Genomic DNA, 27,283 nt, shown 5'->3' with positions numbered 1-27,283 from the left:
TCCAAGCACTGCTCATCCCAGTCACCACCACCATGCTCCTCTTGAGTCTCCATCCAAGCACTGCCACATCCCAGTCACCACCACCATGCTCCTCTTGGGTCTTCATCCAAGCACTGCCACATGCCAGTCACCACCACCATGCTCCTCTTGGGTCTCCATCCAAGCACGTGCTCGACAACCACACCAAGCGTGGCTGCCCTGAGCCTCGCACCAGCAGGGGACTGGAGGACTCTCCCATGCTGCTGTCCCAAGGTGCTCCGGCACTCTTCCACTTGGGATTTGCACCTATGTGGGTTTATATTCGTGTATCTCTCTGTGCTTGCGAGAAGCCTCCCGAGTAACAGCGAACCAACGGAGCAGAGATAACAAGACACATTTCTTCGGAACTGTCCGAACTGTGCGTTTTGCACAAGCCAAAATATGGGGATTCAAGCCAAAAAATAAACAACAAAACCATCGAAACGTGTGTCACTTCCTTCCTGCTCTTGGGAAGCGGGACGGCTCTCGTCTGGCAGAAGACGTGGCCGGCGACTCCTGAGGGGTCGCCCGGGGGAAGTGGCAACGCCGAGGGCGCAGAGGGAGCCCGGGCCGGGCGGGGGGAAGCGGCGACGGACGGAGCGGGGGCTGCGGGACCCCGGTTACCGCCAGGCTCGGAGGGGCGGGAGTTGAGACTCCCGGCGCAGAAGGGACCCCAAGGCCTGCCCCAGGACATCTCGGCCCTCGGGGGAGCAGCCCCGGAGGGGCGGCAGTCGCGGCGAGGGACGCGGGGAGCACCTGTTGGCCAGAACCCGCCCGGCGCCGACCCTGGCGCCCGCGGGGACACCCCGGCCCACGGGGAGCCCGAGGAACCCTGCCACGGCCCCCGAAACGCGGCAGCCCACGGCGGCGCCTCAGCCATCCCACCCCCGGCCTCCCGGCGCCGCCGGGAGCCGCCGCCCGCCCCCGCCGCTCCTCACCGTGCGGCTCAGCAGCGTCTCGGGGTCTGCGGGCTCGCACAGCTCGCTCAGCTTGCGGTCCCAGTGCAGCAGCGGCGGCTGCTCCCCGCCGCTCTCGCACACCTCCATGGCGGCCGCAGGCACCCCCGCCGGCCCGTCGGTCGGTCTGTCCGTCCGTCCGTCCGCCGCCCCGCTGCCGGACCCTGCCCCCGCCGCTCCCCCGCGCCGCGGAGACGCGCGCTCGCTCCCGCCCCGGCGCGTCCCCTCAGCCGGCGGCAGCGCGCGGGCGGCGGGCGGGTCACCCCCGCCAGCTGCGCGCCGCGCCCCCGCCCCGCCCCCGCCCCCCCGCCCGCCAATCGGGGGCGAGCAGCGCGGGCGGCCGCCGGGCGCGGGCCAATGGGCGCGCGGGCCCCGGGAGGCTCCGGCCGCGGAATGCGGGCGGGGCGCGCGCGGCCAATGGCGCGGCGGAGCGGCGGGCGCGTCAGCCAATGGGACAGCGACAAGACTGCGGCCGGCGCGCGGCGCCCCGCCCCGCCCCGCCCTCAGGGAGGGAAGCGGGGCTGCCCCGGCACCGCGCCCGGGAGAGAGCGGGCAGGCGCGGGTCAGAACGCACCTTGTGAAAACCAGAACTGCACAGCTCCGAGCAGCCGCACCGGGGACGCTGGTGCCTGTCTCAGATCGGTCCCAGAGCGCTCATCAACCGGAAGCAAAAATAATCACAGGCAACGGGAAATGCTGGTATTTTAAGACTTGTGTTCCTGCCAAGCCGGGGCAACACTGACATTCCATTGTTCTTTAAAAATAAGAAGTTACCAAGTATTAAGGATTCAAAAAGCTGGGCATTCCTCAGTGCTTCTCTGCAGCTCCCGGAGCTCAGGCACGGCCGGGCGCTGTCGGGTCAGTTCAACACTTAATTGACACTTCCAGGCTGCCTTGAGCAGGAACCATAACTGGACCTCCTCGTGTGTCTTCTCTCTCTCTCCTAGACCTGCCTTTAGGCATCAGCTCTTGTGACAGCCACTTCCATCCACTGACGGAGCCAGCACGTGTGCAGCACGAGTGATCCAGTCCTCACTCGAGAGCCCAGACTAGCCCTCTGAGGAAAACAAAGCCAGAAGGAGCTCCCAGCCCTCAGCAACAAAAAGAGGAAAAATAATGATGATTGCACCAGGTTTGTTCCTTTAAAATTTATTAAACTGCTGGTGTTTGATGAGGGAAAAAAAATAAAAGTGTAACAAAAGTTACACTGTTTTGGTAAGAATGTGAAGGAAAAACCTCTAACTGCCCTAATCAAAGATCTTCTGCAAAGATTAGTTATTTTGAGTCATTGGAAAAGAAGTCAGTGTGAGATTTGCCTTCAGCAGCACAGAAAACAGCTAAAGCCAAACCTAAAGCCAAGTTACCAGTGCCTGAATTGCTACCGTCCACTTTGGCAAGCCCAACCAGAGGTACAAACTTCTTTTCTGCTGTCATTGCCAGGCACTGTTATCAAAGCCATTCCATTGTGCCGGTGCAGAGATGCAGATTGTGAAATTTTTAAAGGTCAGTTCCTTATCCAGGAGCCTCCGTGTTTTCATTGGATGTGTTCTTCCTTTCAAAGCTTTTACGGCCTTGTGATAATCCCTTTAACCAAAGGCTCTCCATCACCCTGCTGGCTGAGATTTGTGCTTTCTAAAATCACTGCTGTGACTAGATAATTTCTTGGGGCTGGGGCACTAAATTAATGTTTTGCCCATATGAGAAGTCTAAAGGGAAGCCCATGTTTGCTTTGTAAACCAACAAAATGAAAGCCACCTTAGAAGAAGGTGGTGCTGACTGACTGCAGCTTCCTTTGCTGAGCGTGATGAGAACAAGGGGCTCCCAAGGACTGGTATTTGACCAAGAGTACTGGGCTGAACTTTCTCACCCTAACACATTTCTCAGGCAGAAATATTTATTTATGTGAGAAGTTATACTTCTCACATTCCCCCTTGGGTAAAGCACTCATACAAATTCAGGCACCCTGGGTAAACAGCATGCTGCTTTTCCCAGTGGTTTCCACTCTTCCTGCACCATATAAAGTTGTGTCCCTCTCCCCTCTGCACTTTCCCAGGAGCTCTCTCTTTATCATTGGTACTGAAGCACAGCTGCTGCTGTGGGACACAGAGCTGCTGAGGATTCATAAGCATCCTGGAAGACTTCTTTGGCCACTGAAATATTTTGACACACAAAACTATCCATTTCTCGGGCTATAATATAAATATAAAACACAATACTGGTAACTAGACATTATTAAAATTAGTTCGAGGCTACATGTCATTTTTGAGCTTCAACATCTCTGAAACAATTACCTGAGACTTTGTGAGGAAATGTGACCAATTTGCTTTGCATGGTGGCAACCAACAGCATACAGACCACACTGATGTGTTTGTGCTGCAGCACCAGTTCTTCTTGGGAAAGAAAATCTGTAAAGGCAAGTTTCAGCTAGAGATTGGCAGCACATACAGGGTGCCAAGAAGGAAGAGACAAAAGTGGAGGAAACTAATCCTTTCCAGAGAATATTAATTATTCAGTGTGCTGATACATCATGGGACAGCAGTCTAATGTGTCACATGTTGCTGCCCACAGACCAACACTACACCAGAAATAAGGCACTGGGGAAAGCACCACAAAGCCAGCAAGAACATGATACAAACACAGCTATCCTAACTTTTTCCCACACTGCTTGGAGGATTTAAATTGTGGATTTCAACAGTTACCAGCCTGTTGAAAATCTAGGCTGTTTCTCCATGCTTCATTACTTTCCTCTTAGAGCAGGTATAATAGTACTTTTAAGTTCCAACTCATGTAATTCTGAGAGCATTTTTGATTTCTGCTTTTGTGTAAGACCCTTTCCTCACCACAGTCTTTTGAGCTGGGTTTGAACTCACTTTGCAGCACAGGGGGAGAGTACAAAAATTGACCAAAAATCTACAAGAAGATAAAAGGGTGGGGAGTTATTGTCTGCACAGACAGGGAAGAGGAGATCTCAGCTTTTGTTTACAGAGAATTCTGTCCCCTTTCTGCAAGGACCAGAAAGCCCACACAGAAAACCTACACAGCAAACCTAACCAGCTAAGAAAGAAGAGGCTGGTAATGCAGAGCTCCAAACAAACACCACTTACTTAAAATATCAAAGAGCAAAGCAATCAACAATACAAAGCCTGGCAAAGGAAAGGTGCTCTCTTTCTCCTTGCAGATCCGGGTTACAGCAGCCACAACTCCTACAACCACATCATTACTCAGTTCTTGATCGGGTCAGCTGCACAAAGGTTCATTAAATATTTACAGGTGACATTTTTCTGACTTGTGACAACCAGGATCAAGATAACCACCCATTTTCTACAGCCACTCTGTTCAAATCAGTTTGAGAAAGCAAGCAGCAAGAAAAGAACAAATAGCAACAGAGCCCACAGGATGAAAATTGCCAGGTTTCTGACCAGCTACCAATAAAAATCTTACCCGTTGAAAGCAACAGAAGACAGCCACAGTTAGAGATCTCTTCAACAAATTCAGCACCTCTTAAAGTGTTTTCAGGACTAAGAATATACAGAATAAACCAGCAATCAATTTCTAATCACAGTAGTTACTGGAGATTTTTGTGAAATAGCCAGGTATGATAATGAGCTGAATTTTTTACATGGGACTAAGCAACAAGCAGAAGAAAGAAATCTCACACATGCTGACACGTTTCCCACAAGAGGATGTCTCGGGAGAAACCCTGTGAAAGTTATTTCTTTGAGTGTTGTGCAAAGAATTTACTTGCACTACCCAGTATCTGGCAATGCACTAACAAAGCAAATTCCTTGTGTAAATGAGATTTAAATCACACTGCTGTGCTGAGGAGCTCACCACTGCCAAGATAAACAGACACCAAGTCTTAGTTTGTACATTCAGACACGCTCAGTTACTTGGCAAAAAGGCTTCCACCACAAAAATTTCAGAGTTAAAAATAGAAGGTGAGCTTGAGAATAGTAAAGTTTTCTTCCCACAATCCTGGCATTTTATTCCTTTTCTGACACATGAAAATAGTGGGATAGCCAGCCCTGAAGACAGCCTGTTACTAAACCCACATAATTGGTATACTGACAGAAATACAGGCTCCCTTTACCAGAACCTTCTTTGCTCTTGTACCCAGGGGCTTCTCTAAGCTCCAATTCAGCTTTCCTGCCTTTGCAACTCCTGCCCCTCTGCAGGGGCTTTCACCAGCCTCCCACAGGCAGTGCTGGTCTTGAACTGAAGCGTGACCTGTATTTGGGAACACAGACACAGTGCCCCCAACCCCTTAGGACACAGAGGGTAACAAGAGGGACTTGATTTGAAGTATCTTCTCTTACTTCTCTTTCACAACTCCTAATTTCTGCAGACAGAGCAATTTCTGCAGATTAATGAGAATTAAAGTTGAAAGCGCTCTTTGCTGTGTGACACAGGCACAGTGCCATGGTGTCTTCCTCAAACCATCCACAAAAACAAGCAGAGAAGACTGTTTCCTGCACCTTACACCAGGCTGGCAGAAATAACTGAGTGCCGTGGAGCTGCCTTGCAGACCAGGATAGCTCTGCCTCAGAGCTGTTCAGAAACGCTCCAAGTACTTGTTGAACATGCTGACATTTTAAAAAGAAGTCACCCGTATTTATCTTTTCCAATTATCTCCATAAATACATAAAATAAAATTCCTTGTTAAGGTCAAACACTTCTAAATATCCTGGTTGATGCAAGCAATCAGGGTTTGCCTCATCAGGTTTACACAAGATGCTAACAGACAAGCAAAAGCAGAATGCCATTTTCCAGTGGACAGTGTGGGAAAACACTCCTTGCCTAGTTATAAACAAGGAATCACTGTATTTCACTCAGGTCATACCATTTCCATTCCGTTTCCTCACAGACCAAGTACCTATCCATAAAAAAAAACCCCAAAACCAACCAGATGCTATAGGAATGCTGATCTCACACAGGATTTTCTCATAACTAAAAATGACTTAGTTACAGATTAACTTTGCCCCAGAGCAGCAGAGCAGACATAAGAGATGAACACACAGCAAGCCTTTGCCACTGGTTATTTTTGCTGTAACTAAGGCAGTGCAGAACCATTTGGGAAAACCTACCCTACTGCCAAGGTGTGATGAACATTCAGCACACTGCTTCCAGTGTGTGCCCAAAGTCAGTGTGTGTTGTCTTTGAAGCAGGTCAATCTTTAAAAGGGTACTAGCTACTTTAAATAGAACTGGAAGGGCAAGAATACAAAGTTCTTGAGCAAATATTTTTCCTTGCTGGCACCCAGTCCTATATCTTGTGCTAGCTCTGCTGTCTCCACCTTGAGCCAGGAGCAGAGATTAGCAGGAGCCATTCAGCAGTTGCAGAGTTCTGGCAGTTCAGGCCACTCCAGGTGGTGGGGAAGGGAATCCTTGCTGCCGCTTCTGCTCTGAGTTTGGAGTAGAAAGGCAGCTCCCAGGCTCCAAAACAGACACTGCCATGAGCTCCACCAGCACAGCAGAGTACAAACAAGGTGACCACTGAATGAAAAGAAGCTCAGCACATTTGCTCAAGGCCTCCTAGCAGAAAGCTCAAGACAAACCCCAGCTTTCAGCAAACAGGAAAAATTTGTGTGGACCAAGCACAAACTGTAGTTAGATCACTGCTGTGCAAGAGCACCATCACAATTCTGCCAGCAGTACACCAGGCTCAGATTAAACCAGTAGTTAAAGGAATTAAAGTCAGGACTTCCTATTTAAAAGGACACCACAATCTCCTGTGGATAACAACCCACTGAAGTAGCTGAGCATTTGAAGTACATCTAACACCCCAGTATGCCAGTGCCAGGGACCTGGATAATTGCTAGAGCTTTAACTTCAACCAGAAATAGCTACTAAATTGAAAGAATTGAAGTTTTTCTTAGTAAAGACAGTGTTCACAGGGCATAAAAAAAACGCCCAAAAATTCTGTAGGGGAAAGAGCTGCAAAGACTATTAAATGTGTTCTGCCTTGGGCTCAGAGAGAGATGAGATACAAAATCCCACCAGCTCTGAAGGCAGGAAATTGTCACCGCTAACATTTTTCTTTCCCTGTTCACATCATGTCATATTACAGTGGGAATTTTACTGTCTCTTTTTCATGTAGTAGAACTAAACACCTTTTAGTTGTGCAACCTCTCACCAATAATACTAAGTAATTCTCACTCTGACAACAAAACGTGAAACAAGCGCCACCCCCACTCCGAGAATCCCGGCCCCGGAATGTTTTTCACACGAGTCCCCAAAGGCACAGCCAAGGCAGTCGCTCCTCCAGCTCCTCCTGATGGCAAACCACGGGTACAGCACTCTAAGGAGGGACTGGATGGGAATGCTGATGTCATCCGACGCCAAATGCCATAAAAACCAAGACCGAAGCAGGGTTTGGTGGAAGACAACACCTGGTTTGCTCAACTGCTGGGATCAGCAGAGGGGCAGATGCAAATGCACAGGAGGCCTTCTCTGGGTCTGTGACAAATCTCCAGCTCAGCACTAGTTAAGACCAATGGCTCTGCTTTAAACCTACTGTCCAACTGGCTTAGTGAAGGAAAAACAGGGAATGAAACCCACAGAACAGAGGAGGCATGTCAACAGTGAGTGAGATCAGGCTGTCAGGCTGTGCAAGACAGGAGAGAGATTAAGGCAGCGAGAGACAGAAGGTTTGAAAATGGCTGAAGATGTGAAGAGTGACTCCCATTTATATATTCATCAGCTCAAGAATTGATACAGCTGCCTGGAATACTTTTCCTTTAACAGCAAAAAAGAAAGGAATCCAAACAATGATAACAGAGAGAAAGCGCATGGGAAAACAAAACACACAAGTACCCTCTAGGTAACAAACATTTTATTTATTTCTTAATGAAACTACAGCAATATCTGTGATTACAGAATTATGAAGCACTGAAAAACCAAAGGAATGAAATGGCCTGGGTCCAAGCACTACGGACATCACACCTTGTCTCTCACCGAGCCATCACTCAGAAAAATCACATTATCTGAAAAGAAATTTTAAAAGTTAATCTTGAGGATTGTTTTGCCCTGTTGCAAGCCTTCACACCACGAAGACCAGCTATTTGTGTTAAAATAAGCTGCTAAGATGTGGATTTTGGAACAGAATAATAGTTCATAAAACAAAACAGTGTCCAATACAGGGTTCTTTCTCTACCTGCCCTGAAAGCAGACAATTCAAGGTGGCTACTATGAAACAAGTGTGCTAAAGCTGATGAAAAGCTGCTGAACAGTCAAAGACACTGGAAACATTTTAAAATAATGGTTTAATTCTTTGAGTACAATCTTTATCAGTTACAGCTTATTTCCTTTTTGTCATTTTCAGTCTGCACTACCCATGCCAACAGCCTACAGACTATAGGAAGCTCCCATTGCATCAAACCTCACAAACTTCTAAAGCATCTTGAGACTGGGCCTTTTCAACAAGAAACCATTAGGAGAACACTAATTAAAAAAGGGAATTGCTTCTCCCCTCCAGTAATTTATAGCACTGCTAGCTTTTAAAGAGGCTACAGAAACAGCCTCCAGGACTATGGCTGTTCTTTTTCCTTTCCCCCCCCCCCCCCCTTTCCCTCTGTCCTACTTTTTTCAGACATACTTGTGTAACAGAAATGTTTGCTCTACTACCCAATTAATTTACCCCTCACTCAAAAGCAACACAGTAGCAGCTCTATCCACAATAAAGATGTAGGATGCTCAGGCTATTTAAATGCTCTGGGAAAAGTTGAGTTTCCTAGTTCTCTGTTGTGTTTATCCAAGGCACAAGTCTACTCCTCATCCATTCTGTGTTCTTACCACTCCTGGCTATCAGAACAAAGTGTTTCTAAGTTCTCCATCAAGTTATCTGCACATCTTTCTGAGGTCCTTAATGGTGACATCTCCAGTCTCCAACAGGAATAAAAAAATTCTGGCAAACTGAGACAAAGCTTCTAAACAGATTGTGCTTAGAAAAGGAATCTGCCTGACCTGCAGCACTATACACCAGTGTTCTTAAAACACTCAGTGTCTGCCTCCTGCACCAACTGGCATAAGCATATGACACCAACAGTTTGCAACAGCATTCTCTCATTTTCTGTGTGTTCACAAGCAGTGCCAGAGAAAATCTACTGGTACACACTACCCATTCTCTCAAAATCCTTGACTGTGGATGCTGAGGCTGAAGACAAACCAAGCTCTAGTCCAGAGGTCCTCCACCCCTTTCCGTTTTAAAAGGGCAAGGGGCACCTTGGTGCTTTGCTCCTTACCTGCTATAATTGTTGTGGCCTGTCGCCTCACATTGTTCTTATCTGTATATTCACCATAATCTATTTTTCCTTCAACAAAGATTCGAGAGCTGGAAAAAAACAAGAATTTGATTTTGGTGCTGCAGTTTTCCACCCTGTATCTAGAATCACAGAATGGTTTGGGTTGAAATGGGACCTTAAAGACTGTATAGTTCCAACCCCCTGGCCATGGGCAGGAATACCATCCACTGGATCAAGGCTGCCCAAAGCCCCATCCAGCCTGACTTTTGAACACTTCCAGAGATGGGGTATCCACAGCTTCTCTAGGCAGCCTGCTTCAGTGCCTCACTACCCTGACAGTAAGGCGTGTATCTAACCTAAATCCATATATCTAACCTAAATTTCCCCTCTTTCACTTTGAGCCCATTCCTTGTCTTATTACTACAGTTCCTGATGAAAAGGCTGAATTCAGAATCTGATTCAGAGTACACAGGCTTTTGTATCAGTTGTTTGTAGCAGGTCTGCTAACTTGTTTTACAGCACCTGTATCTTTGTATAGTTCCTGGCCACCATAATTATTACACTAATCCATTATTAAGGCATTAAATCCTCAACCACATTTGTTATTCACTTACCCCTTCCTCACATACTGATAGGTGACATCCCTGAGGCCTGGTCTGAAGACAGAGATCCTGTGCCATGTCGTCTTCTGACTGATATCACCTAAGGAACAGAAACAACAGAGCTGGATGCCAAATCCTCTTTGTGACACAAGACACAGAAATTAGTTTCAACACATTGGTATTCTCAAATGATGAGAAGTGATTTGAAAACAGACATATACTAGCACTCCATCTCCCACTTCACTCCAGAACGACATGTTCCACTCATCTGTGTCCAAACAAAATCTTGTGCAGAAGCACAGTTCAAACCAAGTCATCACTTTTCCTGGAAGACAGTGCTCAGGCTCTTATTTTTTTTCCCCCTGTCAGACACTCCACTTTGACTAGAAATTAGAGAATATGACACATCTGTAGATGCAAACTGATGACAGAATCAATGAGAAAATTATCTTTTCTTTATCTTCCTCATCTTGAAAGACAAGTAAGAGTACAGAACCTGCTATGCCTCTGACAAACCCCACTAGTGACAAACTGCCCACTCAACACTCCTCTCCTACTGAGGAAGGTCAACTGCAGATCTCTCATCAGTATATGCTGCTGGGGATCAGTAAGGCACACAAATGCAGCAGCATCTCTGCTGACCTCAAAGGAACTTTCCTGCACCCCAGAGATTTGCAAGCATGATGCTGCTGGCCATGCAGCGGTGACCTAGGACATGTTGCTCATGCGGACTCACCTCCCTGGCTCACTTCACCATCTCCTGTCCGCCACATCTCATTGGTTGCCAGGGAAAATATGGTAACAGGATTTTTTCCTTCCACTTGCCTCATGATAGGGTCCTGTCCAACCCGACCAAGCAGCTGAACACGATTCATGGCTGAAACAAGAGAGACCAAACACACATACAGGTGAACTGCTAATCATGGCAAGCTGCAAATCAGCAGCTTTTGTCAAGGGCCAGGATTACAACTTCCTGATCCTCCTAACCACTTTTCAAGCTCTTGTGACTTTTGGCTTTTTCAGGCCCCAGCAGGTGGTTGACTGTGTCTGTACTGTCATTATTATTACTATGATATAACCTACTTTAAAGCCAAAGGTTCTTTATTCTGTTCTTTTTCACAGACACATCCATGTATCACTTGAGGCTAATTTGCATTTACTTATCTTGACTTTTATTTGTTTCATAACAATAACAATAAAATGCATAGCAGTATCTTTGAAACAAAGTTGCAGTATTACACTCCATCCTCTGAATGAGAGAGCCATTTGTTTCTACACAGGTACCAGGCCTAGGCAGACACAGTTTATCCTTTCTCCATGTTCAAGGAGAACTGGAAGAGGTCAGGGAGGCATCCCTTGTGCACAATGAGCATGTGAAGTGAATAGTGAAGGCTGAAGTACACCTGCAGCAAATCCTGCTGGGGCAGCAGCACCCACACAAGTCCCCCAGGGACCCAGGAGTCTGAGAAACAAGCACACAAGGCACCTGAAGACAGGTGTTAGAAACCATGACAACAGCAGACCCAAACCACTGCCACAGATGAAGTACAACTACCTGCCCTTTACAGATGGTAATCCTCATCAGGGCTTTTTTCTTTTCCCCCTAAAGTGCTGCTTGATCTCACCTTCTCCTGCAGAGACCAGACAGGAAGCCACTCAAGAGCCTGTGTGCTTGAAACAACACATTCTTAGCTGCTACACTGAGGAGCTACCATTCCTAGCTGCTTCTCTCCTGCCCTATTTCAGATGTTCTAAAACTGAGATAAGCACAGTGAGAAACAACTAAGTTGCACGTCAGGAGCTACTTACATCTTTCAAGTACCAATGAGGTAGCCATATCAGAGTCATGTCTTACAAACTGGCGTAGCACCTGAACGAACAGAGAAATGCGAGTTTGCACCACACAAACTATGAACAGCATTCACAAGCCTTTACACCTCATTTTTGGAACACTTGCAGAGGTTCTGCAAGTATGTTCTTTTATGTAACTAATGGGAAAACTGAGGAAAGAAATCTATTCAGCCAAATGAGCTAATAAGATTGTTTAAGAATGTCTGGTTAAATCAAGGTTAAAAAGGTGCCGAGAAAGAAGGGTGCTCCAAAGGTATACCTCCAGCAATTATTTTTGGGACATGCAGTAACTACTGTTTTTTCTGTAATACATAAGTAGGAGGGGAGGTGGTTTGTAGTACTGTGGTGGTATAGTTGTTAGAGCTTTGGTCTTTGGAACCAAACAGGTCTGATAGTTCCACCAGCTTCCTGCTTTACTTCAGAGATTAACCAGGTGTGCCCAAAAAGTACATCCACACATTGGAATGGATGCACTGACACCCTTGTTCCCAAGGCAAATCGAGGACACAAAACTCTCAGTACTGCAAGTGGGGAAAAAGTAAAGGAACTGCCTTTATGCCAGCAAATATTCCATCCTAGAAAGAGCGGGGGAAAAAAAGCCCAGGAACACTTTTGCTAGAGGTCCATGTGCAGAAACTGGGTGTAAGGCTCATTTCCCATAACATGTGGTTCTAGGCCCGTGGGAGAGCTCACGCTTTTCCCCCAAAAGCAGAGCCAGCGCACGGCCGGAGCGGGGGCACAGCAGCCGCGGCCCCACAGCCGGCGCTGTCCGGGCGAGGGCTCCGGGCTCTGTCCGCCGCTGCCCTTCCCGGAGAGTCCCCGCCAGCCCCGCGGCGGGGCCAGAGCGGCTGCAGCGGCTTCTCCCCCCCGCCCCGAGGGCGGCCGGGCCCGAGTTCCGCCCCGGCCCCGCACGGCCCTACCTGCCACGCCGGTCGCCGCCACATGCTGCCGCCGAGCCTGCGGAGGGAAAAGCAGGGCTGAAGCAGCGCCCCAGGGAGCCCCGGGCCCAGCCCCAGCAGCCGACCCCGCAGACGGCCGGAACAGGAAAGGCACGGGCCGGAGGTTCCGGGCGGAAACGCGGCCCGGGGGAGACGGGCAGGAGCGGCCGGGCAGCGCCTGCAGCGGAGACCCGCCCCACGGGGGACCCAGAGCTCGGCGGGAAGGAGAAAACAAAATTCATCACTCCATCATCGGTTAAAAAAAGATAAAACCTTTATTCGCACGAAACGATCTCCCAGTTAAAAGCCAGCATGTGCAACATCATAAAACAAACCAGTAAAACCTGGAAATAACCGAGTTACCAAGTTCACGCTGTCCCTCGTAACAGTGCAGCGCTCTGTCCATCCAACACACACAAGGGACAAGGACCCCCAAAGTTACAGTTAGCGGGGAGAGGGAGAAGGGTGTATGAGATCTCAAACACGAAATACAATTAACATGGGCAACTCCAAAAAGCTGAAAAAGCCCTTTCTAATTGCCCAGGCTGCAGTTCACAGGCAGGCAGCTGCACCACATGCAAGATACTGGAAGGGAAATGGGAACAGACCCAGCTACCAACACACTGCAGTTGTCTCCTCCTCCTTGACCAGGGAGTCCTTTCCGATTGACAGAAAACAAGTCAGGCATCAGGGACTAACTAGTCTGCTAAAACATACCCAGTTACAAAAGTTTTGTTGCTTAAATTTGAAAGAATGTTTTTCTTCAACTCTTACTCCTTAACTCAAAGTATTTCCTTTTCTACTGTGTCCCCCCTCAGTGAAATGCCACTCCAGCTGCAGCCCAAGCCCCCCAGGACTGCTGTGTAACCAGCCTGGCTCTTGATGTGTAGCTAAAACTGGCTGCCATAGTCTCTGCCTACTTGTTCCTAGAAGGGCCCAGCTGTAGATGCTGTCTCCCTGTACAGCCACTATCACCCCTCTAAAGATACAGTCAGCCCAAGTGTTAAGACCACAAAAATCACCAATAACAGGGCCCAACTCAAGAAAGAGGGAAGTAAGTAGAGAAAATGGTATCTTTTTGTCATGGCAGAGTTACACTTCATCTCTAGCAAGACCAGTTACACAAGAAATTAAACAGGTAAAGGACTGAGGACAACCTTAAATCCCATGATCCAGCACTTGCAAGCTAGTCATTCTTTTCTCAGCCAACATCTCATAACTAACAGGGGAACAAAAAAAAAACCAAAAAAAAAAACCACTACCACAATAAAAATAAAATGACAGGGAGAGAATATGGGGCATTGGTCTGTGCAGACCCTCTGCTTTCACAGGGCCATTCAGCAGTCAGAGCTCTTTGGACAACACAGAAATTCAGTAACCCAGAGTAAAGCTAAACGAGCGACAGCTCTTCCCTCCCACCAGACGCTTGCTCTTCTGCTTAGAAGAGGTTTCAGACTCTCGTAACTTGGCACTTCCTAAGGCTTGGTCCTTCATGAGGGTCTGGGCAAGGCGAGCTGCTTTAAGTTCCCTGCAGGGAGGAGATGGAAGGAAGAGGGAAGGAAGAAAACCATGTCATGCATGAATCCCCATCAGCTACAGAAGCAAACTATGAACAATCTTGCACAAGAGGGATACTGTAATACGCCAGCAGCACTGGAAGGGAGCAACTTCTCACCCCAGAGAGTGACATGAAGATTACTGTAGCTGTCTCTAGAGTTTCTGCTTGAAAAGGTATGAGCTCTGATGATTTACCAAAAGAAAACTATGTATCGGGTCAGCAACACACTGGCACCAGTACGAGGAACCCTTCGCTCAGTTTTTCTCCCATTGTTTCAGGTATTTGTGAATGGTTTAACTTAGATCAATGTCATCTCATGCAGCACAAATACCTACATAAAGGCATATACTTCTTTTCCATTGGCTTTCTTCCCTGGTACTTGCTGTTCTTCCAGAGCATTCAGTCTTCTGTCTACACAGAAAACCTACTCCTCAGCTGACTACTGCACTTAGAGGGGTTGTGGGGCAGTTCTTAGATCCCAGCACCTCTAAACACTACTGCCAACAGCAGTGAGAGGGAACAAGAGAAAAAAGGCTATCTGCCACCACCTGATATTTCTCTTCCTTCTGTGCTTAGACCACTATCTCAGTGCATTTTCAATTCCTCATCTGCCCACTAGCTGCATTTTGCATCACCAGTGGTTGCAGGAAGCACACGAGTTCATTGTTGTGACTCGGCCAGTTCCTCCAACCCAGAGCTGAAGCACAGCTGCTGCCTGGGCACTGCAAGTCCCTGTTACAGCCCCATCATCCTCCCAGCTCCAGGCACAGGAGCTGACTGGGTATTTCTGCACGTGCAGTCTCCCAACACCACCATCCCTCCATTCAGAGCAGGTGACCAGCATTGGTATTGCTCACACCTTCTCCCGGTCATGCCCAAGCCAGCCCTACCTTTCCAGCATGGCAGTCTTGCATTTCTCTTCATTTAGCTGCTCCTGGAGCTGCACAGCTTTTCCATACGAAGGACGGAGAACAGGGTGTTTGGTGAGAGCTGTGGCAGAAGGTCTTTGCACTGGGTCAGGATGGATCATGAGCTAGAAGGCAAAGGACTTCAGAGCTTAACACTCTTGTCACATGCCAGCTGCAAAAGCCACCATTCTGTCAAGACTACTTCCTCACCTTCAGGAGCTCTAGAAAGCAGTGGGGAAGCTTCTGGGGGATGGGTGGGATATTTCCTTTGCGGATGTGGTGCCACAGGGCCCCGTTGTGAGGCAGTGGCGCTGCACCGGCTGCCAGAGCCACCGTGAGTGCCAGGGCAAAGATGTCTGCCTTGGGCAAGTAGCAGTATTGCTGCAGAGAGAAGGGGAAAGGTGTTAGAAAGGAACATCTTGCTATACTAAAAGGTGAGTTGGGGTATGAGCTAAAAAGAAACCGCCAAGCAACTGTGTGTATATGGCACTGTGGACTTCACCACCCCAGTGAGCTGTTTTCTCCTCAGGATAAAAACATTGGCAGCAGGCAGTACCACTAAAGCATGTTGGCTTTCACCCACCCACGAGGAGCTTGCAGGCCACATTGGGATCACTGCAGTAGCTCCAGAGGATGGCCCAACAGATATGTACCTCCAGCCTTCACAAGGCAATAAGCTACCCATGTTCAACTCAAATGGAAGACTGCATCTGATGCATTGGCCGAACAATTCTTAAATCCACTTGCAGCCCAAACAGACACTGTCACCTAAATACCTGAACTGAATAACACATCCAACCTGGTTGTTCAATACTGATTCCCTTTTCATTTGCTGGCCCGAGTGACAAAACTGCAATCAGTTAGAGAGGTTCCTTGTGCCTCCCACCTGTCTCCACTACTTGTTCAGTGTTTGTTTTACAAGGCATCTGTCTGGGTAAATTTATTCCTCAGTAATCACATCCAGTAGTTTAATCTCAGCTGGATACGCGAATCAAATATCTTCAAACTGATAAAGGTTTTGTCCCACTGATCCCTCAAGGGGAATCGTTGCAATAATCCAATGATAGCTACTTATGAAGTATTTACATATGAAGTATTTCCATGACAATATCCACACCACTATAATTCATGCTAAAGCGCTAATTTGGCAGATTTCATGGCCAGACCAGACAGAAGAAAGAGGAGACAAGGGGAGGAACAAGTTAGACTAATGTCTGCTCTACAGTTGATTTCTCCCCATTTGCTCTCCCACCCTGTTCTCCTCACTGCCCTGCTCTACCAGTTGTACCTCTTGCAAAATCTCATTGGCCAAAAACCGTCTGTCTCCTTCCTCCACCTGAGGGTTTGTTATTGATGTCACATGTCCAAGGTCACCTGAGACAAAGAACAAGAAACTGAAATGTAATGAAGCAAACTGAATTCTCAAATAAAAGTCTGCATTTTATAGGCACCAAAAAGGAAATAATGAGTAAAAGAGCAAGCCTACTCCTAACTCAGAAATCTCCACTTGGAAACAGGCACATGAGTTTTCTGTGACTTTTCTTAGAGGAATTAATTCTGGAAAGTAATTGGGGCATTCAGGACTATGCTATCACTTTTATGTGCAAGTCTCTTCAGCCAGCAGGATAGGGCAGTATCAAGCAGTAACGGGCAGCCCTAATCTTAAACCAATTGTAAAGTAGGCTAAAACCTACCAATCTTATACACCACACCAGGAGAGAATTCATCTTCACTGTCACTCTCCTCCTGCCCAGTAGGGCCTGAAACTGCCAGCTTGTGACAGATGAAGATATTACCTGCAAGACAGAGAAGTTTAGCAATAGGGTGATAGTAGCAGTTGGGCTGCAGCAGCCTGACAACTTCGTAAAAATCCCACCTGTCAAAGTAGTTAAGTTTTGCAGCCAGAGAAAACATGCACATGCTTCCCACCCATTAGTCAGCTTTCTGCCCAGTTCACATTCAGCAACACAGCTGGCATAAGACAGTTGTATCTTGGGCATAAAACATCCTAGTGAAATCAACTTCCCCTTCCTCTGAGGCAGAAGCATAATTTCAGCAGGAAAAAGGAGCTCTGCTCTGAGAATATGAACTACGTGACAAGGGGAGCATTGCCCTGGAGGTGACCATCCTGAGCTGCAGAGAGGAAACCTTGTTGCTATTTTTGCAGGAACTTAATCCCTCAAAGTAGGTACACACTCAAAAGTCAAGCGTTGTGCAACAAAAGAGCAATAAACAAGGAAGTCCCCATCTTCACTGGCAGCCCTACTTGCTCCACCAGTATGAAGGTGATTCCCATGAGCCAGGATTGCAAAGGTCACAAGACAAGAGTGAAATGCTGCCAACTATCAGAGACTACTCAATTTTAGAGCAGCAGTAGTGGCACAAATCAAAATAAAAATCAAAAAGAGACCCAAAACACCATACACAAGACAAGGGCAAGGCACTCTTTCCTTTGAAGCATGACAATCAGTCCACTCAGAAGGATTTATTAGAGGTCCTACTCCTGAGGAATCACTAGGAAAACCCTCCACAAAGGAGGGGAGCACTATACTTACTAGGTTTGATATCCAGGTGCACAAGGCCAGAGTTGTGGATGTATTTTAATCCCATGGAGACTTGTAGCAATATTTCCTTCAGCTCTCCTTCTGGGAAATACTGCCCGAGCTTTGCATTTTCCAGCAGCACATCTTGGAGACTCCCTCCTAGGGGAAAACAGCCAGTCTGAGACCTGACAAAGGTTTTATGGAACAGCATGTTTGAAATAGCTTAGCTGCCCAGAACACTTGGAGGCTTGCTAGTAACACACCCCAACCACAGCAGCTCTGTGTGCTCTAGTGAGCAAACTTGGACAAGGCTTCAGCCTTTCCACTGCCCTGGAATGCCCGGCCTGCTGCTCAACAAGGATGAACAACTGCATTTCTACCTCCAGCCTACAGCTCTACATCCTGCCAGGAGGGCTGACCTGTTAATGATGCTGGTGCTGCTGCAAGTGAACAACAGAACACTTAATTGCTTCTGCTGTGCTTAGGTGCAGAAAGCAGGTATAGGAATGGTGGAACAAGGAAATTAAAGTTCCCACTAGCAGATTTTTGACTGAAAAACATAACATTTGACACAGTTTTGTGAGTCTCCATTGAGACACTTTGGATATTGCAGAACTAGAAGATAACATGGCCTCTCTCCATCAGCCTACTTTTCACCACTTCTCCTTTAGTCTCAGATGTTCATCTGCCAGAACACAAGCAATACATCAATGCTGCAGCAATGAGCACCACATTTCATGGTTGCCTTCACCAGATTTGAAAGCAATATTCCAAACAGCTATCACCACTCTTCATTGAGCCCCAAGACTCCAGGTGCAGTTGAAAGATAAATATTACATATTTGCCTTCAGCAATTCTGGTAGCTAAAGGTATATTTTCCAATTTCTCTCAAGCAGTGGTATTGCCAAGGGCAAACTCAAGTAGGAGTTTACCACCCTGCCTGCAGCACCCCATTTACACTTTTCCTCATCATTTGCTCCATTTCTCCACAGCTGTCAACCCCTTTCTTCTAGTCAGAATGCAATGTACCTTCATCTTAACCAGGCAGCCACTCTTCCAGTCATTACCCACCTCCATTAAGAAGTTCTTGCCAAGATACATGGCCCTTAAGAGTTAGTTGCTCTTGAGTCACCCATATCAGGTGTTACCCAGACAGTCCCAGGCACAGTTCTAAGCATTGGCATAGGCAATGCTATTCCAGGCCAGCCAAAATAGAGGAACAGGTTACAAATCCCAGAAAGAAGAGGGTATTCACTGCTTCTAAAACATAAGCATCATTCAGAGATTCATCTAAACATTATGAGCCCTGACTGGATTCTCCATGGAATTGCAGCCCCAGTGCAGTTTGCTTTCTTGCAAGCCAAAATATCCCATATTTAAGTACAAAAGAAGGCATCTCTGCCCATGCTGAGCTCTCAGCCTTGAACACTGTCCCAGCTCTTACCATTGCAGTGTTCATTCTGGATAATCATGTGATCATCCTCTGCCCAGGCCGAGTAGTAGCGCACAACATGGGGGTGGTGCCCCAGGACAGCGTGAGCATAAACCTCGCGCAGCGCCAGCTGCCTAGGGAAGCACACACAGAAAAAGCAGAGGTGACAGGCTGCCAGAGGCTGCTTGACACCCCGAGAGGAGCCCTGGTTTGCAGCCTGAAAGCCCAGAACACCTCTGTTGCCCCTTTCTCTTGGGTTTTGACAGACTGGCTTTTACAGCTGCTGGAGCAAAACCTGCCCTTGCTCAAATGCACTGAGCAGCTGTTAAAGAAAATGATCACTGAGCAAGTCTTTTGTTAAAGAGGCAAAGGCAGCAGCAGCTTCAAAGACTTTGCTTTAGCATACACGACACCACAAGCTGGTCAATACAGATGTGAGTAGTGCTGGCTGTGCAGCAAGGCAGGGACATACCACAAATAAACTACTTGACAGTTACTGTAAAGAAACTGTCTGGATGGACCCAAGGTGTTCAGGTATGCCATCCTCTCACTTCACAATGCATGTGACTTCTTCCTTTCCTAGACATTTATATCAATAGTTGTATAGTGATATCTTCCCCCATTCTCCCAACTGTTACTGGGAAGTGCAACAGCAGCCAAGTTTTGCTCATGCCTTCCATCAGATACCTTTAGATCCCTGCTCCCTCCTTCCCATCACAAGAACATGCCCATCATTTCAACTGGCAGTTTCCAGCAAGCACACTCACTCATCTGAGGATCCTGCCAGAGGCCTTTTGGAGCGTTTGATGGCATAAACACATCCATCAAGGCGTTTGATGCACTTGTAGACAGAGCCAAATTCCCCCACACCAATTTTTTCTAGTTCCAGGAACTCCTTCTTGTAGCGGGAAACCATATTGCTCTCTTTCAGAGTGTATCTCTGCAAGGTCACAAAAACAGCAAACACAAATAGGAGTTAAAAGACTTAATATCTGTCATGGTTTTAGAGATGTGTAACACTTGCTGTCACTGATCACCCACATTGATCCCCTCTCCCATTCTGATGTTCATCCAGGCACATGTGCAGGTATGTGACCAGCTCTTGAAACAGCAGTTTCAATCCTTTAAATTACCTTTCACTTGTTGTGTTTTTTCTGACTACTTACAGGCCATCTTCCCTGGTTCAGCCAAGTTGCAAGGCTGGTTGGTTGGTTTTAGAAAATCAGGACTTGTTAGCCATAGAGGTAGAAATTACAGCAAAGGAGAAATTTAGTCTAGTTGGCTGTACATGCCTAAGCTTCCTTGGCTTACTGACATCACATCCCTTCTCTTGACAACCCAGATGAGTTCCTAGACCCACAGCTGATGGAGTCAGTCAGGGATGAACAGCAAGCAACAACAATATACTGAAGTAACTGGCCTAAAGATAGGACTTGAGAAGACCTTAGATCTAATGCCTATTTTGAGCTCAGGAGAGGAGCTTGGTGTGTTAGTTTCCTGTGACCCTAGCTGTGCAAGAGCTGCTTTATCCTGGCAGCTGAGGTTGCCTGCAGCCAAGGCCATTCTGCATCAGTTCAGGCTCTCCAGGTCTGAAGCACCAGCTGTTGACTAATGGCAGATTAGCTGGTCTCAGTGTATTTGTTTGTATTCCCACTGATCTCTCACCCAGAGACAGTTTTCCACAAAAGGTTGAAAGCTGGCAGAACAGCTGGAACATCATTATTGCTACAATAACGGCCACTAGGGATCCAGGAATTGTTGGTAGAGTGATGCCTACTGGCAGGGAAAGTGAGTAAAGAAAAGAAAAGCAGTGGAGCATGAAGTGAACAACAAGAGTGGACTAAGTGATTTTTTTTTTTTCCATTCTCCTGCATCCCTTACAGGGACAGCAGCTCATGTTGCACAGAAACCACTGCTGTCATTGCTGTACTTTATGGTATATGGCCTTACAGAGGAGGGAGTAAGATTTGGTCCTCACAGGGAGTAAAATGTGGCTCACATGAAACAGCAGCCCTTCCCAACAGGTTGCATTTCATAAGGCAGCTGTATTTTACACTATCTTAAAAGCTTGAGAGTAAAAATACCTCCTAGTAGACAATTTTATTTCTATATTACATACTCAATCTAATTAGCACTTGAGCAGAATAGTATTTCAGTAATTCACAAGTTACTTGAGGCTTTCTTCTAGGTAAAACAATAATTGTGGCAGCCGGATAGTGGATGTTGCCAGTAGCTATTTGCTCTGCAGGTGTAATTTTTCCATGAAGACCATTTGCCTGCAATCCCAGTCTCCTCAGCTAGAGGGTACCATTATCCTTCTGTAAGCCTGGCTATCGCACAGTTACAAAGAACAATTCCGCCTCTTCCAAGTTTGTCATCTCAAACAAATATTAACAAAACATTCAGCTTGGAACTTTTCTGTCATAGGTATTCATCCTCTGGCATGGTGCCATGGTTTATACTCCAATAACAGAATAAATTCCATCAAACACCAAGCCTTTACAAGCATCTTATCCACTTTATGGGAGGAAAATATACAGACACTCACATTTGTAGGTAGCTCCTGTTTAATCTGGCTTCCTGGATGAGGATCATTCCTATAACAGAAGATTAGGAAAGTCTGGTGTATTATTTCAGTGCAGCAATCCGACTGGATTTGAAATTAAAACATCTTTCCAAGGAACCTCCAAATCTTGCTTCACAGCTTAATCATGTATTTTACAGAGTTGATATACAGGTTTTTAGATGAGGTCTTAAAGACTACAGTCCCAGGTTAGGAATTCCTTGTTTCCATTTAAAAGGCCTCCACAAAGCAACTTCAGTACTGCCCACAGGACAGAGTGGCATTGTCCAGAGGCATCATTCTCCTGGCCTCCTTATTATTAGTGAAGCTGCAGCCATAGCACTAAAAGAGAGCTGTTGATCCCCCACTTCCCTTTCTGAACAAAGGCAATGATTGATTTGTATTTATATTTCTACTACCTTTATATATCTGCTAACATTTGCTCTGCACCAATGAATACTACAGAAATGAGTGATTCATTGTTAGCAACTAAGTCCAGATACTGAACATCTCCATTGCTTATCTCCTTCCAACAGTCTGATTTCAGTCTGCTACTTAAGAGCAGCTCACTTACAGCTCTTCTCTGGCCTTCCGTTTGCCATTAGGATGAAAGAGCATTTGTCGATAGGACTCTGGTGTAAAGGGATTAATGTTGACAAGAGAAGCTTGGGAAGAGTCATCAGAGTCAGCACGAGGAGTAAGTCTCAGATGCCGGAAGCCTTTGGGTGGGACCTTTGTTGCAGATGAAGGAAAAGCTGTCTTTGATAACAGGCTCTGTAATGAGAGAAGAAAAAAGTGGAAGATAAACCAGGACATTTTTTTGTTGCTGCTATTTCAGAATAGAATTCTTGTTCTCCTCTGACCCAAGGAGAAATTAGCTGCCTTCCTTGGAGTAGCTGAATCATTAAATCCCTGTGTCCCTAGTTTAGTCCCCACAGTTTTCATTTTCCACAAAGCATTTAATTCTCTGTTAAGCCCTTTCATATTCTATTCCCTGCTCACTTGGGTGAGGCCTGCAGAGCCATTTTGGCAAGCACAGTCCTCAAGAGGAGCCAGCTGCTCCTCTTTCCCTCCCACAGAGAAGCAGAAATTGCATCATATGTTGCATTAACATGGAAGACCTAGTTCTGCCAGGCATGGACTGTTGCATCAGTTTGGTCAGGACAGGTTTGTCAGGAGATGAGCTGGAACACCACCCAAGCTCCCCAGCAATAAGCAGCATTAGGATAGGGTAAGTTGGTAGAAATTTTTTGTATGGCTACTAGCAAAGCAACCAGAACCCATTTCTCCTCATGGATAAAAACCAGAATTTCAGAACTTTAAGTTCAGAAAGCACCTCCAGATCTTCTATAGTCACCTTGCTACAGAACACAGGCCACTGCGTTTCAGACTAATTCAGAACCTTGGGCCATGGAAAGCACAGACACCAGTCTTGAGCTGAAAACAAAAATCTACTCACTCTGATTTGACTCCTTTAGTAACCATCAGCTTTTAAAAAACGTTTGTGTCTGACTTGTTTCAGCTTTGAGAGACTGATATAAGGTCTACAGGATTATTTAACATTGTATTTTCCTCTAGTTAAAAGCCCTTTAAGAATACAAAAGTCTCCCTGTTGAAGATCAAGGTACTCATATCTTCTCAATCCAGCAGTGGTCTCACTATTATGCTCCTGGAGCCACATTTCCACTCACATCTGGTGGCTCTGGTGCTCATCTGTCTGCAGTTTTACACATGGCTCTGCTCTCTCATCCTTCCTATCCCTTTCAAATGTCTAAGGCCAATGCTCCCAGCCTTATCTACAAGCAGATTTAGGCCCTTTTGAGCCCATCTTTTGCAGCATGCTTGGAAAAGAAGACCTTTATCCCAAGAGAGAAAGGATAAGAAATTGTTGATTTCATGCAATTGCTGCTTATGGGCTACAACATGACAAAGTACAAGCAGCATGTTTTGAATCATCCAGCCAACATGTTGTCTACACAATGCACACCCTGAAAGCACCCTTCACTACCAGCAGCCCATCTGGTCTAGAAAAGATTTTTATAGACCTCTATCATGGTTTAACCCCAGCCAGCAACTAAGCCCTCTGCTTGTGAACCCTTTGCTCACAACTACAACCCCTTCCCCAGTGGGATAGGGAGCAGAAACAGGGAAGAAAGGTAAAGCCTGTGAGTTGAGAAAAGACCAATTTAATGATTAAAATAAAATATAATCATTATTATCACAATTAAAAGAGACAACAGAAAGAGAAAGAAAAATCCAAGACAGACAAGTGACTCACAATTGCTCACCACCTGTTGACTGATGTCCAGCCCATCCCTGAGCCCTGATCAGCCCCTCCTGGGTAATTTCCCTCTGTTTATATACTGAGCATGGCATTCTATGGTATGAAATTTCCTCTGGTTTGTTCCTGGCAGCTGTCCTGGCTATGGTGCCACACAGCTGCTGCTTCTGCTCACTGTCAGCATGGGAAACTGAAAAGTCCTTGACTTTGGGTAAACACCACTCAGCAACAACCATGTTTCAGCAACACTGTCCTTATGTTAAGCCCACAAAACACAGTGCAGTACCAGTTGCTATAGAGAAAATTAACTCTGGCCAACTAGGATAATTTCTCATCTATGTTAAGGTGAGATTTAGGGAGAATTCTGATAGAGGGCCCCTGCAGGAAATTTTTGAAGTGATGCCCTTTAGACTGCTTTCCCCAAGAGAATGGTAGGCCATTCCTCAGTAAATATTGCCACACAGTCAATCATATAAGGCCAGAGGATCCTTCTCTCCACACAATCAGGTTTTTGGATGAGGACAGAAGCCAAATCCTAGTTCAGAAGCATTAAAGAACTGATCTTCTGACTTAAGCAAAGGAGCAAACAATCTATCAGTAGAGAAGGAACATTGAGACAAGACCAACAGCTACGCTTCACTGCGGGTCTGGACTGCTTGGAGCCATGCACACACCAGAAGTTATCTAGGAGCAGAGAAGCTGGTGCCAAGTCTCCACCTGTGCTTACTCACGACAAAAAGCAGTTGTATTATACTCTGTCCAAGAAGTTACACTTAAAATAGGGGCTGGGATCATTCTCCCAAGAAACTAGCCCAGTAGCTAGGGTGCATTTTGGGACAGTGACACAGGTGAAGAGAGGCTAACTTCCCTCCACAAGCACACATTGGTTTGCTACCCTTTCCACAGGGGATTTGCTACCCTCAGAAAAAAGCCCTGCTTTCCTCAAATTCACTAAGCAACTGCTCCATGCAAGAAGAAAAACCATGGCACCAGACAACAAGCTGGCTGGAGGTGATCCACACTTACCAAGCAAAGTACACATCCCACCCATAACACCATTTGCAGCTTTCAAGACAAAACCCACTTGCACCCAGAAACGTACTGAACAGAGCAGCAAGTGCAGCTGCCTATCTCCAAGTCCCCCCCAAACAATGAGCTTCTTGAAAGGAGATACATTTATCTCCTACAGACCTGCCATTACCTTAGGAGTGTGCGGGGTGTCACAGAGCTGCAGCTTTTTCCACGTGATGTGCAATGGTGTCTCAGGTTTACTCCAGCTCTTGCTCACAGATGGGGAAGACTTCAGGGTGGGACTCATCCAAGCTTTTGTCCTGCTCAGGAAAATCTCACTAAGCTTTCTCTGAGGGGTTGCCGGCAGAGGACTGCTCTCTTGCCATTTCTGGAACTCTGAGCTTCTGGGGGGGCTCAAGCTCAGGGAGTCCTCCTCATTTACACTTTTGTCTTCACTGTCTTCACCACAACTGGAGAAGTCCAGTCGCTGAATGAATTCATTGCTGTTGTCCCAGTCATCCATGTTAGCGCATGAAACAGAACAGGTAGAGCTGATACTGGCCTGTTTTGTTAGAGGTACAGAGGGAGAGAAACACAGCATTATTAAATAGCTGTCTTCTAAACTAGCTCCTTCCTTGCTTCATCAAGGGCATCAGTTCTGCTGACCACGCTCCCCAATCCCACATACACAGAAGCCTTGGTCACTCATTGGTGCAATTAGACATCACTGGTTAATAAAGAGCATCCCAGAATTACCAAGTATAAAACCATTCAGCTACTGTTCATGTAACAACAGATTTTGCTTTTTACCTTATTGCATAATTCAGATACAACTCAGAAGCCACTGCCTTTCCCAGTAAATTTCCAAGACAACTCCTCCATCCACCCATACATCCACTAGTCTCATCACACAAGGAAACCACATCCTAAAGAATAACACACACAGCCTCCCCTCACTCTTTTCTACATTAAATTTCTCAACTAGAGGGGGGGGAAAGAAAGAAAAAAAACCCCATGGTACATACAGCTGTAAAAGCAAAGGGTGCCCCAAAGAGTCACCAGATACCCCACAGACAGCTTCTCTCCTGCCCTGGACCATTTATAACCACCCCACACCTGAGCCAATGCTAATGCAAAACATCTGGAGTTTGGCAGCACCTGTCCACAGTTGCCTGGTGGATGAGGAGTTCTCTGTGCATGTGGATTTGCTGTGCTAACACCCAACTCTGCAGGGAGCCAGGACTCCCTCTGAGTCTGAGTCATCTCCCTGCTTCTGCACGCTGGTCCCTTCTCCACCTTCCTGCGGCCTGTAAGGGGGGTGATGTTTGCTGACAGCCAGTCTGCTCCATAATCCCATCAGGGATCCAGTCTTTGTGGGCTTTACTTGTATGAGTTAATTGTCTTGTGGTGATGGGGCCCTGTGTTTCCTTCTTTTAAGTCTGAATTTCCCTTCCTGCATTTAGATATGCGTTAGTTTGGGCAAGCATTGCAGCCTGCACGCAGAGGTCAGTGGCCTAATTTATAACATATACATTTATGAATGTATAATTTATAAGACTTCAGGAGAGAGTTAGGAGCCATACACAGGTCTCAGTATCTCAGTATAGCTTCCCATCTTGAGGTTTCAAGGGAGAGGAAGGAGACACTGTGTTGGTGGAGGCAGCCCCACAGGTGGGGCTGCTCTCTTGCTCCCTGGGAGCAGGTCAGTGTCTCCCCTCACTGCACCTCTTTGTAAAAACAGGAATCTTCTGAGCCTTTGGGAACCTGTGTTTCAAAGTGGGATTAGAGCAAGTTTTAACCAATTGGGAACAAGGTTACAGCAGCCTTTTTTCCTAGACTTGAGGAGAGCTGCTAGAAGGACATGCAGAGATTGGAAATGGCTGCAGCCCATAGGAGATGGGTGTTTGGCAGATGCAGCACCTGCTTTCCCTTGCACACATCTAGGGCAATTCCCACCACAACATACAGGGCCACATTGGTCTGAGGTCTCTGTGCTCTCCTAACCCATTCCTTAAATTAAAAGTATGGCCATGTGGGTCTCTGAAGTTGCTTGTTAAGACTGTGATGAACAATTCATATGATACAGGCCACCAAAACAGTCTCAGGACAACATGCCAGGAACCCAGAACTGGTTGCATCTGGCCCAGAGGTTGCAGTATTTCTTCCAGGCACAGAACCTGTTGCTGCCATGCAAGTCTCCCTTGGTCTGAAATGCAGCTGCTGCACCTCCTCATGCCTTATCCTGGGCCAGGTCCGAAAGCCTGGCAGTGCCAGCACTGGCTGCTTTCTGCCATGACAAGCAGTGTCTGCAGCACCTGGCCAGCTGAGATCCAGGACCACTTTAGTACTGCTGTGATCTGATTGCATTCATCAGATGTTCAGT

The 27,283-nt window shown here is 46.7% G+C and overlaps 3 protein-coding genes across 4 annotated transcripts in view; all 3 read right to left on the bottom strand.

Moving 5' to 3' along the window:
• The window catches only part of CREB3L2 (cAMP responsive element binding protein 3 like 2), a 75,098-nt gene extending 73,936 nt beyond the window's left edge, over positions 1 to 1,162 (bottom strand). For both annotated transcript variants that reach the window (XM_082280268.1, XM_082280269.1), the window contains exon 1: positions 957 to 1,162. In XM_082280268.1, the coding sequence (XP_082136394.1) occupies positions 957 to 1,064 (108 nt within the window). In that variant the 5' untranslated portion in view covers positions 1,065 to 1,162. The remainder of the gene's footprint in view (positions 1 to 956) is intronic.
• Positions 1,163 to 7,785: 6,623 nt separating this feature from the next.
• Positions 7,786 to 12,720, bottom strand: SSBP1 (single stranded DNA binding protein 1). Its single transcript, XM_082279981.1, has 6 exons — positions 12,587 to 12,720; positions 11,625 to 11,685; positions 10,552 to 10,692; positions 9,828 to 9,915; positions 9,214 to 9,302; positions 7,786 to 7,956 (listed from the first exon to the last, which is right to left on the bottom strand). The coding sequence occupies exons 1-6, from the start codon at positions 12,608 to 12,610 to the stop codon at positions 7,910 to 7,912; spliced, it is 450 nt and encodes a 149-aa protein (XP_082136107.1). The 5' UTR covers positions 12,611 to 12,720; the 3' UTR covers positions 7,786 to 7,909.
• Positions 12,721 to 13,975: 1,255 nt separating this feature from the next.
• Positions 13,976 to 25,423, bottom strand: WEE2 (WEE2 oocyte meiosis inhibiting kinase; the record flags this gene model as incomplete). Its single annotated transcript, XM_082280988.1, has 11 exons — positions 13,976 to 14,132; positions 15,053 to 15,195; positions 15,281 to 15,451; positions 16,359 to 16,444; positions 16,765 to 16,866; positions 17,626 to 17,772; positions 19,058 to 19,179; positions 19,813 to 19,985; positions 21,594 to 21,642; positions 22,183 to 22,382; positions 25,091 to 25,423. The coding sequence occupies 11 exons, from the start codon at positions 25,421 to 25,423 to the stop codon at positions 13,976 to 13,978; spliced, it is 1,683 nt and encodes a 560-aa protein (XP_082137114.1).
• Positions 25,424 to 27,283: the final 1,860 nt, after the last annotated feature.

The sequence above is a fragment of the Coloeus monedula genome, assembly GCF_965178545.1.
Source record: "Coloeus monedula genome assembly, chromosome: 4".
NCBI lineage: Eukaryota > Metazoa > Chordata > Aves > Passeriformes > Corvidae > Coloeus > Coloeus monedula.
This window is presented reverse-complemented; position numbering and strand designations above follow the sequence as displayed.

What these genes read in the sequence shown, in the direction of transcription:
- SSBP1 (XM_082279981.1), bottom strand. Translation starts at nt 12,610, where the DNA reads ATGTGGCGGCGACCGGCGTGGCAG. An exon ending in GGCGGCGACCGGCGTGGCAG is followed by an intron (nt 11,686 to 12,586) that starts GTAGGGCCGTGC and finishes CTGTTCGTTCAG; the next exon opens with GTGCTACGCCAGTTTGTAAG. An exon ending in GGCCACAACAATTATAGCAG is followed by an intron (nt 7,957 to 9,213) that starts GTAAGGAGCAAA and finishes ATTTCTTTTCAG; the next exon opens with ATAATGTGATTTTTCTGAGT.